At 41.7% G+C, this 12831-nt stretch overlaps 1 protein-coding gene across 1 annotated transcript in view; it reads left to right on the top strand.

The window, feature by feature from the left end:
- Nucleotides 1-12817, top strand: part of LOC118113489 (myelin basic protein) — a 51488-nt gene extending 38671 nt beyond the window's left edge. Inside the window, exon 4 of the mRNA XM_035163241.1 lies at nt 12425-12817. Coding sequence (XP_035019132.1) covers nt 12425-12723 — 299 coding nt within the window. The 3' untranslated portion in view covers nt 12724-12817. The remainder of the gene's footprint in view (nt 1-12424) is intronic.
- Nucleotides 12818-12831: the final 14 nt, after the last annotated feature.

Here is a 12831-nt window from a genome sequence, read left to right on the forward strand (position 1 = left end):
ATCGACAGTAACAGTTATCCCTCGTAGTGAGGAGAGAATACATCTGCCTGCTGCTGCTGAAAACCACTCTGATAAGAGCAGTGTCAGTGAACCATAGCAGTAAAGTTGCAAAAAGTAAAAACACAACAATCAGCTTACAGGCAATGTCACATGGTAGAGATGAAGCAAGCAAACAAATTAGGTTCGGTGATACTTCTCTATGGGTTCATCACAACAAGTAAATACATTCATTTAATCAATTGCTAAAAAGATCTTTGATCAATGAGTTTAAAACAACAGATATATTACATAGTCAGCACTGAGTTGGATTTCATTGCCAATTTTATAATTTAAGTGGTGCCTATTCGTTAAAATGTCACTGTGGAGCCAGATAATCATACGAGTAAATATTGCTTACTGTGTATTCTCTCTTCCTCTTGTCACCCTCTGTTTGACTTATACTAGACCCTCATAGGTTTACGCCTACGTAATGGAAGACGTACTTGTACCGAGTATTTTCGGTACGTGCCTATTGGTTTGGAACGTACCGAACGAATGCAGCCACTGCACATGTGGAACTCAGTTTTAAACTAAATTAAGCAGCCCCTTCGTTTAGATCCGCCAAAGCGATAACAAATAGAGTGTGACTCGGGCCACATCATTTTTTGCAGTTTGAGAAACTCCAGCTCGACTGAGCCCGAGATGCACTCCGTATTTTATGTCCGAATCCAACATGAGCCCAATGTTTTGTGCACGTGTTAGTGGAAATCCCTGCCAACATGACCAAACACGACCCAAACCAAAATATCATTTCAAAATATAAGTCATTGAGCTCCGTACGTACTCTGTAAAGTACATTTACAAAACTTAAATAAAGTTTTGGATTTACTTCTATGAAAGGAATATTGTTTTGGCTGTACAGAAAACATACTGAACCATTACAGAATTTGTGTGTATCGTTACATCCTAGCATCGACACTAAAATTGTGGTATTTGCTTGTGGGTTTTGCAGGTCCACATCTCTCTGTATGTACTGTATGTGTATGTACTGCTGACTATGCCTACAACACAGTATTGAGATAATGTATGAGTTTGTTCCTCTGCTGTACATTTCTTAGTTGTACAGTTGTAAAAGTGCAGTGGCTCAGTCATTTGTCTCTGTGGCGGAGGCTGACTCTCGCTGGTACAGGCCCTGGCACTGCCAACAGGGAGCAACTCCTCTCCTCTCCCCTCAAAAGCTCTGATTGTTAGAGGGCAGCATTCATCACTGGACCAGTGTTCTTTGGTTTGACACCATTGTTCACATTCTCCCTCTCTGTCCCCTCTCACCTCACTTTCTCTTCTCTGATCTCTTCACAATTTCTCTCAGGGTTTCTCTCTCTCTCTCTCTCTGTCAGATTGATGAATGAATCTCACGATCACTCAAACATGCAAAAGCTACATCATGTAGTGCATGCACAGGTTTTCTTATCAGCCGACGGATTCGACCCAGTTTACACTGGCATGTTCTTTCCCTCGTGTCTGCAGTTTTTTCCTGATGGATTTGATGTGGACAGAAAACATCTATATGTGCATCCTGCTTCTACTTGTGTTTTTGTGCCATGTCTCAGATTGTGCCTCCGAGTGGCCATGAGTTCAAGAGACCACGTCATCCGACTCGACCATCTGGCAGGACAATCAGTGTGTGTGTGTGTGTGTGTGAGTGTGTGAGTGTGTGTGTGTGTGTGTGTGGTGTGTGTGTGTGTGTGTGTGTGTGTGTGTGTGTGTGTGTGTGTGTGTGTGTGTGAACGATTGGTATATGGGTTAGGGTGTGTGTGTGTGTGTGTTAGCAGCTGGGTCTGTGAGAAGAGTCCAAGGGGAGGGGATGAAAGACAACCAAGAGTACTAAAGTAATACCCTAGCCACTGTATCCCATATGTCCAACAAGATGAAGTGAAGAAGAGTCTCATAACAAACCCCACTTAAACAGGAAGTGCAGCTGTGGATGAGCAAGTTGCCGGTTAGGGATTTTGCTTCATTGCTCTCTTGTTCTTTGCTCTTTGTCACCTAACATCCATAATATACCAAGCGATTATTCAGCATACCAATTTTTGTGACTTTCATTTTTTTTCATTATGCACATATACTGTATAATCTTTATATATGTAGTCACATGAGCCTGAGCTATTGGATCTCAATGACTATATATCTTCTATTGAATTTCACCCATCTATATTGTGTATACATTTGAGTAGCAGTGATACATCTCAGTTTCTTTAAATGATAATTAACCTGTTATCTTTAAAAAACTGAAAGACGTTTCTAACCATCTGGATGAAAAACAATCTTTCCACTGCAACATAATATTGATTTTTAAACCTGTTTCCCGAGTTGCTATTTCCAATCCAGGTGTCTGGAGGGCTTTCGTTTTTTTAATAATGACTATCATTAATTAGACAGACTATTTTTCATCCAGATGGTTAGAAAACAATCTTGGTTTATGTCTATGGATCTTCATGAACTGGGGCCAGTTGTTGGCTTACTGCCATTCTCTAGACTCATATTGAGCCGTGACAAATTTGCATCTAGAAGTAAACATCTACCAATCACATTTGTGAGCTGGCTAACAGAGATTCATATATACAGATAAAGGTGTGGTACAAGGTATTTGAAACAGACCAGTTCATGTCTGACCTTTTTCTGAAGGCCCAGTGGCTGTTACACACAGTCCAACTCTAAGATGGAGTGAATTCTCTGCGCTCACAGAGATGATAATCGTTCAAATGGAGTTCATTTGGTTCACCTTGAGTCTTTCCATAGTGTGGCACTTGATTGAAAGAAGTGACTGTGCAGCAACTTTCTCAACTTGACAACCCCAGGCGTCGCTGTGTAGTTGGGATGCTTCTCAGACTGTGACTTTGAGAAAGTTCAAATTGTGGGACACTGTTTCCTCAGTGAATTTTAGGTGCCCCTAAAGGCTGTCATCTTGTGATAAGATCGAGATCCATATCAGTGAACTGCGCCCGGAGTATCAGAATCCACCTCAGTCCTTCTCTCCACCAAGTAAATCTGTCCCACATCCCTGCTTATTGACCTGTCCTGTTGCAATAGAAAAGCACTGTCTGCTAACGTGTGAAAACACTGAACTGCTGTTATGTTTAGCAACTAGTTCTGTATACACTCTTTTTTGATGGAGGATTGTTACAAAAACATCTGGCACATTGCACACTGTTGTACTCACACAAACTGTGTGTTCCATCTTGGTTTTATTGACATTTGCTGTAACAGTTGAAAGGTTTTGAGTTTTGAAGGGTTTGACAGAGCAGATTGTTTGTAGACTTTGTTGTGTCCTAAAATCTCTCAGGAATGATATAGTTTCTCAAAAATCTAAGTTTAATGTCGTAGTTGAAGCCGCTGACACAAGCAGCCTGCTGGTTTACGGCTTCAGGACATTAGTCATGTCCACTGCCATGTTGAAGTTGGTGTATATGTAGAAATTGCTTTTCACCTCACAATGTCTCCATGGGTGAGAGAACGTCACTGAGCACTACGCTGATGGCATCAACCAGTGCTGAGTAGTATTCTTTCTCTCGCGCTGTCCCACTTGAGACACCCATTCACACTGGCTGCCAATGAAATCCTCCACAAACACAGCTGTCATGACTGAGATAAAGTACAGTGTTAATGCACCAGGATGAATTCATCGAGCGAGCTCGTAGAGAAATATAATTCACCTCAAATTAGAAAGTTCTCATACCTGAAAGTTACAAGAATATATCAAGTGGGGTTTCAACTAATTAATAGTAATACTTAAAATGAATTATTAAGTATATATAACTTATAAAACCACTCTAGGGAAAAGTGGGCTTGTTTCTTAATGGGGTCAGATCATGGTAATTCAGAGCTTACCGACTGAAGAGATGAAGGGGATTTAGCCAGGATCTACGGTGTGGGAAATAATTCAGATATTTGGGGGTTTTCAGAGATCCTGGTTAAAGTTAGTGGTCCAACGTGAATTGTGGTTAGGTTAAAGTTAAGGTTAGGCATGAATTGGTCATGGTAAAGGTCAGGGATAAGGTTTGGGTTTGGTTGTCCACACTGAATGTAAGACAAAGTAAAGTCCTAATGCGAATAGCTGCTGTTTGTGTGTGTGTGTGTGTGCTCTTGTACAGCTATCTTTGTGAGGACCAGTTTGACATTTAGTTTGGATGGTTAGAGTTAGGGTGGGGGGCTAGGGAATGCATCATGCCAATGAGTGTCCTCACTAAGATAGCTGTGTGTGTGTGTGTGTGTGTGTGTGTGTGTGTGTGTGTGTGTGTGTGTGTGTGTGTGTGTGTGTGTGTGTGTGTGTGTGTGTGTGTGTGTGTGTGTGTGTGTGTGTGTGTGTGTGTGTGTGTGTGTTTCAATACCTGTCATAAGCAAATGCACATGGTATGATGATCATCAATTTTCCTTCCATGGTGGTACACCATTAAACCTTTTTTCCGTTTTATGTCATCGTGAATGAAACACCTACATTAAAAGTAATAGCAGCAGAATGAGACAGAGGCAGGTTATTTGATGTCATATGTTATTGTTATTTGAATATGTGCACATTATGTGTGTACCATGCACTTTCAAACGACACACACTGAAACTGTTGTGAGAAAAACCTTTTACATGTTTGATCCACTCCTGTCAAGAAAACGAGAGTGATGCAGAAATGGGTGTTAACAATAGACGGAGAAAATGTTGTGTCTGTTTGTCAGGTAACACATCGTTGTGAGGAGCTGTTCGTAATGACAAGGGCTTTCATTCTATTTGGTAGTGCTGCAAGGTTAGCCTCACAGCTGTTTGGACAGATACTGCAGCACACAGCTGTGTATATAATGGAGCTTGCAACACTAGCAGAAAACAAGGTCAGGCCAAAGGATCATCATCATTAGATGCAGTGTGGGACATTCTAAGTTTTTTGGTTTTGATGCAACATGCGGAAAAAACAGATGTTTAGCTACATCTTATCTTTATCATCACAGCAGAACACTTTTCCCTTTGAGGAACGCCCTTACCCATTCGAAGACACTGTGAAGTGGAAAGGTCATGAACACGGCTTGGGTTGTAAGAAGGGAGTGGTTCTGCAGCTCTTATCTCGTCCAGAAAAATCTCTGGAGGACTAACGTCCTGAATGCCAGATGGGGTTTCAGAGACAGAGAGCGTCTTTTTTCTTTCAGGCCTGTGGGTGCTTCAGATCCACCATGAATGCAGTGGCATGGGGAGTTTTTCGCCCCTGGGTAGGAGTTTTGGTCTGGGGCCACATAGCGAAGGGTGTTTTTTCAGAGGAATGCTTCCCGTGCCTCGGTCCCACCACAGTCCCTTGTTGTTGTCCCAGATGCTAAGCTGCACATCCTCTTCACACTGATGAAGAGGAGGAAAAATGAGCTCGAGACCCACTCCATGCATACCTCTTCCCTTCTAGATTCCGATCTTTCCCATCTTCCACGAATTTCTCGGCTGAACAGATCAGACAGGCTGTTTTTGTGTCCTGTATCATGCAAGTGGCAAGAGGTGGTGATGGTGATTATTCTGGGCATAATAAGCTGTGACTCCAAGGCAACGGATCAAATCCATAGTCTCCTATAATTTCACCAGAATCTTTAGGCCATTCTGATGCCTTAGTTTCCGTAGAGACATCTTGAAGTTGTCCTGGTCACTTAATCAAGATGAGGTAACAGGCTAGTATCTGGTCACCCTCAGACTGCAACTGTGTCTTGAGGACATCATGAGAAGCTGCGGACATATTTTGAATGAGGCCGGTATCTCTTGGTGCTAATAAATGCAGGCGTCCAGAGCGATGTACCGGAAAGAGCATATGTGCACCAGGTGCTGACCTCACTGTCTTCTCCTCTGGTGTCCTGAGGACCCCTCTGCTAAACCAGTGACGGATAGTCCTGAGAAACTATCATTATGTGGAGATTCAACACGTTAATAAATCTGGTGTTTATGAAAGGAGCCAGCAAAGTGAAGGCAGCAGGCTCTCAGCAGACCCCTGTTTCTGTCTGCAGTGTTACGCTTCAGAGTGCTGGATAATTGGCCCTTAGTGTTGTTTACAAGTTGTTTTGCATAACCAGTGTCCAAACAGTGATGGCCGTGCAGCTGGAGGAGTTTGTTTTTTAATGTAGTGAGGGACAATAGACAGGAAAGAGAAACACCCCCACCCCCCACAACCCCCCAGCCTCCTTCTCTAAAAAATCTCAAAATGACATGAAAGGCTTATTTCCCTTCACATTTCAATATTTCCAAGGGAAACACAACAAGGTTCAACCGTAAATTGTCACAGTGAAATTGACAGTTAATATCTGAGAAGTGACTTCAAATTACACATTCAAATAAGAGGAGATTAGTCCTGGTTGCCAGGCTGAGTGGCACAGACAATTTAAATTAATGAAAATTGGTTAGGTGTGTGGAGGGATTTATTTAGGTCTGCTGGCTGCCTGACTGACTGCCAACTCATGTCATTAAACGAAAGGGAAGATTAGTCATGGAGGAGACAAGTCAGTGTCTGATTGATCATAATTTAGATATTGAGCCTTGGCCTAAACAAAAAGTATGAGCGCAAGCCGTCTCACTGGTATTGGTGATTGGGATGGATAACAAAATCCTACACAGCCAGTACTTACTGGCAGGATCTCTGGAAGTCCGTCAGAGTTTGGGGTGCTGAGACAAAGCCCATATGTTGCCGCCATATTAAAATGCAGTGCAGCTAAGCAGCATTCAGGATTTTTGAATTGATTTTAAATTGTATAGTATTGTAGAACAATTGTAGAACATTTTACTTAACAAAAGGCAACAAATTCGTTTTTTAGGCAATTCAATTATTCCCATCTTGACCAAGAATTCAGGGCACAATATATATTCTATATCAATGGCACCTTCTTGGTAAAAATGAAGGTAAGTAAAGTTATTTTAGAAAAATGTAAATTCAGATTTTATTTTTGAGACATATTTAACCCACTTTTACCACCAATGACACATTCTTTTAGAATGTCCTTGCCTACTGAACTGAAACACAACACAGAATGCTGTGTCTCAGCTTTGGCGCAAATAGTTGTCGTGCTTACAGGTTACATAAACATCACAGCATATGCTTAATTAATATCACATTTAATGGTGGCAAAACCTCTCCATGGCTCTGGCAGCATGTAACCTTCAGTTAGCCTTCAGTTAGCTAGATGTAGCTCAAACCCAAGTTGACACAACAACAAAATGGCCATCCCTGTCAATTTGTTAAGAGTTTTGCACTTATATATATTTCAAATATGTAACTTAAGTTTTAAGTACTTTAAACTGCCAATGTCCGATTTGCCTTAGCAATAAATTAGCCGTTCTTATTGTTGACAGCCAGTTATCGTTACTTTAAAGAAAAAAGTTTCGGTCCTGGCACAGGTATCGGAAAAAACCCAAACAATACCTATCACTAATCAGTGACCCAGCCACTGAAAACCAGGTAAGCAAGCTTTATCTCATAGCTCGCACTGTAAGAGGTGAACCAGAAGAAATTGATATAACGGGAGCAGGAACACATCAGAGACAGTTATTGTAAGCTGTGTAGAAAGCAGGCAGCTGTGTACTGGTTTGTAAATGCCACAGAATACAGAAAGAAAAAATCATAACATTGTGTCCTCACAGCGTCCTAATCTAACATACTGGACTTGTCATGATGCATTACTTACAGTTCTTGCTACCAGTCATGCAGCAGGATATTGTCCAGATTTCCTGTCTAGATTAAAGGGACTGGCTATATATAGTCCACTTGTTTTCTATCACATTTTGCTTATGTATTAAAAACTCTTATCGAAAGCTATTATAACAATCTTTCACAGAGACATTTGGCTCCTACCTGTCATCTTTTTCACAAACGATGCAGCTTTAATAACAAGATATTTTAATAATGGATGTTTGGTGTGTAGAAAAAAACATGATGAAGTGGGCCGAGAATAATTGAATATAGCTGATCACAATCACGAGTAGTAATTAAAGGATCATTACAGTATTTTTCAACGTGATGGATTTCCTTTGGCACCCAGAGATTAAAACAACTCTGATCATTATTTGATATTGTGTATGATGGCTGGTAACTGTACACATGAGTAAGCGATGTTATATCTGCAGAGATTCAATCATTTTAATAAAAGGTGATTAACTCAATGATACATTCAGAACAACAATAATACTCATCTTATTTGGATGCAGTTGCAAAGCCAGGAGCAAAACTTCAAAAGGGACTCTGTGATCCGCCATCGTTGATGTTGTGCTTGAAGTTGTTGCAAGTGCTGCTATAAAACCCGAGACGTATACAGTGACATAATGGTGTGGCTGAATGGCTCTATAAGTGGTTCTTAAAGGGTTAGCAAGCTGACCCAACTTTGAACCATCACTAGCACCAGCACCGCCATCGAAAATGGGTACGACTCATTGGCACTGGTCAACAATCCTGTCATTAAGCATCTTTAACAAGAGGGATTAATCTGGTTCATCAACAAAGTTCCACATCAGCACGTAACCTTTTTATGGCCAAACATGACAAATGTGCAGTTATACTGGAGTATTACTGACTGTGGCAGGTTGTTGTTGTTTTAGTGGCAGCTAGTTGCAGTGCTGGGCTCAGAAAAGGGAGCAATGAGGCAATATTTTTATGAAACTGCTCCATGTACAGTGACCCAGCACTTTATTAGGAACACCATATGATTGTTGGTATAAGTATGCTATTAGCTACACCTGCAATTTGTACAAGTGCAGCTAATTATCAGCATCAGAAGCCAGAGCTGCTTTCAGACATGCACTAAACTCCGGATAACCTCCTGGAAATTCACAAGGGGCTGTAAATGATGACGTTTCTAACACACCAAAGGTGTAAGCATATATATATATATATATAGCCATACATGCAGAAGATACCAATAAAGATGTCAACTTCAATGTTTTGCATAAAATGAAACAGAATTATCTTTGTTGACAGTTTACGTGTGGCTAATGTATAAGTTTGAATGGTTTACTTTACTGGTGTTTTTTGTTAATGCAAACATATCGCATTTTATTATTATTATTGTTAGGTCTGTCAAGCAAGCAACACAATTTTCAAACAGAAGTTGACAACTTTTGAGATTAGGTGTTTCCACTCTAGATAAAGTTTTGCACTGTGTAGAAAAACATGGCGAAAGAGGAAGTGAATCCGAGGTGGTGTTTTGCTGTTGTAGACGGTCCACCTCAAGTTTTGAGGAAGTGCATTCTGGGATGCTTTTCACAGTTTTTTCACTGCATTCAAATGAAATTATCTTAGATTTTCAGCATTTTCAGACCCAAACCTACCATACCACTGAGATGTTGTCCTCATTCAGATGTTCTTAATAAAGTGCTTAGTTAGTAGTAATAACTGACTGATTTGCTAATTGCTTGGTAATCCCTCGAGAAATTTAGCAGATCCATAAAACATAATGAACATGCAGTCTAACAGCACCTTGCTGTCGGCTGCCATGACCATGACTTCTAAGTAGAAACTTGAAAAAGAAAGACACGTCTTTTGAAGGTTTTTCTTGAAATTGTTTTCACGGTGAAGAAAAAAAATTCAAGCCAATGAAGTAAAAAAAAAACACACAACTCTGCTGACAAACACAAACTCCTTAAAAGAAAAACTATTATCGAGAAATCTGGCATCAAGCTGAGTGGGATGGAGTCGGTCACTTAAAAAGAAAACACTGAATTTTCAGAGCACAGAGGAGACTATGGAAACCATTCACTGCAGGTTTAAGTCATAGCTCATCATTGTGCACAGACGCCTATTGTAACAATAAATAGCTCATCTGTTAGCGTCAGGATCAATATTTTTTAAAGCCATAATGTTCAATTGCCACAAGTGGGCTAAAAGCAAATAATAAAAAAAAAACAATAATCACAAAATGACTTAAAGTTGCTTTATTTTTTTAGCTTCATCCTTGTAGACATTTAATTTTTCCACATTTCATTGACTTACCTTCAGTTTTTCTGATAACTTTGCTTTAAAGCAGCTTTAAACCCTTGAAGAATTGGATTAATTTATACTGGGAACTCGTTGGGTCTCACAACGGCCTCTAAGAGCTGGAGCTTTTCGCTGAGGCCTGTTCACCTTGAGGAGGATGTAATTACGTGGGAATGAGACGCAATGAGCGAGACAACTTTCACAAAGTACTTTGTACAGCAGTGCAGGGCAGGGTGTGTGTCGACCCTGCTGTTACTATCTGGGTCGTGGGATTATGCTGAAGAAGGAGGTATTATTAGATGGTTTTTATGAGCCCTTTTACCATCATGTTGCAACGCACAAAGACGTTCAAAGTCATTTTCTGAATGATGTTTTAGTGTCTTGATCTGTTGGTCTTTCTATTTACTAGTGAAGCAATCTGATAAACAGTCAAAATCAAAAGCTGACTTGTCCCCCAAAAATAGTTTTTTGAAAGTGCATTTAAAATGACTGAACAAAGAGCTGCAGATAATCCATCTGGTGGGCGACAGGTACACATCACGGAGGGGCTGTCGGAACACAAATGTCCAAGTGAATGGTCTCCGAACATTCTCCGGAGTTTCTCCAGCCAGCCCCCCGGTCCAAATGAGTCCATCTGTAAATAAAGCAGGATAGTGTCCTAAGAATTCACCACGAGTGAGTGGACGTGTTGGTCTTTCACACGTGAAAGACACACAGCTATAAAGATACACGTAGAAGACAGGGGCACGGACAAAGACGTCAAACATGTAATTTCTGCAGCAGAATTTCTACGTTAAGTCTTATCTCTTGCATGCTGAGCCACTCCTCATCTGAACGCTTTCCTCTTGTTGGAAACGTGTCTGACCACAGAATCTGTGAAAGGCAAACTCTGGAGAAAGTGCAGATATGTTCCGGAGTTCATGTTATGCTCAAGTCATATTTGCATCTATTCTCCAGCGACGATCACAGTGGATACATGACTTGCGAATATGCCAGAAGGAAAACGAGCTGGAGAACTCACTAGACAAAATAATAAGAGATTAATGTTGCTGCTACAGATTTGTTATAAGGAGTTATTCCATGTAGCAAACCATGGAGTGAATTTACAGACGTAGCACGAACTGTAGAAGCAGAGACGGTAGCCTCGTAGCTCTCGGGTTCCAAATCAGATGAGTGTCACCGTGCTTTGGGCTGAAAATCCATACTTATAGGAGTTATTTTAGTGACACTGGGCCTTTGTCTCTCCGTAATAACTATGCAGCTCTGACAACGACCCACTGTTCCGCTGGTATTAGCATGCAGATTCTCTGTAGTGCTACACCATTTCTGCCAGTACAGTGTGGATATTGTGTCGGAGGCAGGAATGTGCTGGATGTCCAACGCTGTGGGAGCTGAGCGGCTTAATGGATAGCTGTCAAAGTGGACTCAACAGGAACAGCTGTGTCTCCGTCTCACTGGAACTATCACACTGAAACACACTTTGAACTGAAAACATGAACTGTGGTACTGTAGGGAGATGAGATCGGATGGTTTATGCAGGTTTGACTCTGTGAGGTGGTGCAACCTGAACATGTAAAAACATGTTAATCCAATTCTGTCAGAAATCAAGTTGTGTTAACGCACTGTGATGGATTGTACGCCAGTGAAATTAAACTTGCGTTTGTTGCTTTAACATTGATTTGACTCCGTAGGCGTCACCTCGGAAAACAAAAGGTGGTGAAAGTGACTCCAGAGTTTAGGGAGTACTTTTCAGTTGCTAATGTACGGTGGTCCAGACTTCACACACAACTGCCATAACCGAAAACACAAACGCAATGATGACAACACTACTGCAAAAGCCACAACATGAAGCAACAATGTTGACAGTGAGATGAACAGACTTCTGCTTTTTTTTTCTGTGGTCAAGTGAGTCATCGTTTGTCAAAACCCGGTCAAGCCAGTGGCAGTTAAAAATGTGATGCTTGTCTGTTTGAGGTGTTTTGGTAAAGGTACTCAGAGATCCCCCAAAAGGAAGTACACAGACATTTCTACTTCATCCTTTATGGGCACTTTAAGCACCTGTACCAACACCTCAAATAGAGAAGCTTCACATTTTAAGCATGGACTTGCTTGTCTTGATCCATTCATCTATGATGTATCCATTGTGCTTGCGTTTTCCGTTGTGTGTGTGCTTTTGTAGTTTTGTTGTGGCTTTTGCAGTTGTGTTTTCATCTCTGCGTTGTGGCTCTTGCATTGGTGTTTTCCGTTATTGTGCTCCTGTCTCGGCCAACGTACGAACGTCTTTAATCTCACGTCGCCACCTCTTCCACTTCAGCAGGTTCCCCCTGGTAAAGATGTGAAACGTTAGCTGTGCTGCTCCCTGCTACAGCAGGAAGGGCACGGCCGCGTCAAAAGAGCCCATTGTGCTGCTGCTGTGGTTTGTTGTGTGCCATGCAGGCCCGAGCCCATAGATGACCCTTGTTTGTTTCTGCACAGGACTGGGTGAGGCAGATGCGAACCAGAACAATGGCTGCATCTCGACGAAGCCGGCGGTGACTGACTCCACGGGCGCTGAGGGCCCCCACCAGTCCTGGACCCCCGCCAGCACAGCTGACCCTGACACCGCTACGCCACGCCCCCACCTGGCCCGCCTCTTCTCCCGAGATGCCCCGGGCCGGGAGGATAACACCTTCAAAGAGCGACCCTCCGAATCGGATGAGCTACAGACCATCCAGGAACACAGCGGAGCAGCTTCAGAGTGCGGATCGGATAACCCCGAACAGGACCTAGATTAGGCTAGCTTTTTTTTCCTCCTGCTCCTCTCTTTTCTCTTCTTCCTACTCTGTCTTTCAGTCTCTCATTTAAGAGAGAGACAAGAACCCCATTTTTGACAAATACAAATA

The sequence above is a fragment of the Hippoglossus stenolepis genome, chromosome 8 (genome assembly GCF_022539355.2).
Source record: "Hippoglossus stenolepis isolate QCI-W04-F060 chromosome 8, HSTE1.2, whole genome shotgun sequence".
In the NCBI taxonomy this organism is placed as follows: domain Eukaryota; kingdom Metazoa; phylum Chordata; class Actinopteri; order Pleuronectiformes; family Pleuronectidae; genus Hippoglossus; species Hippoglossus stenolepis.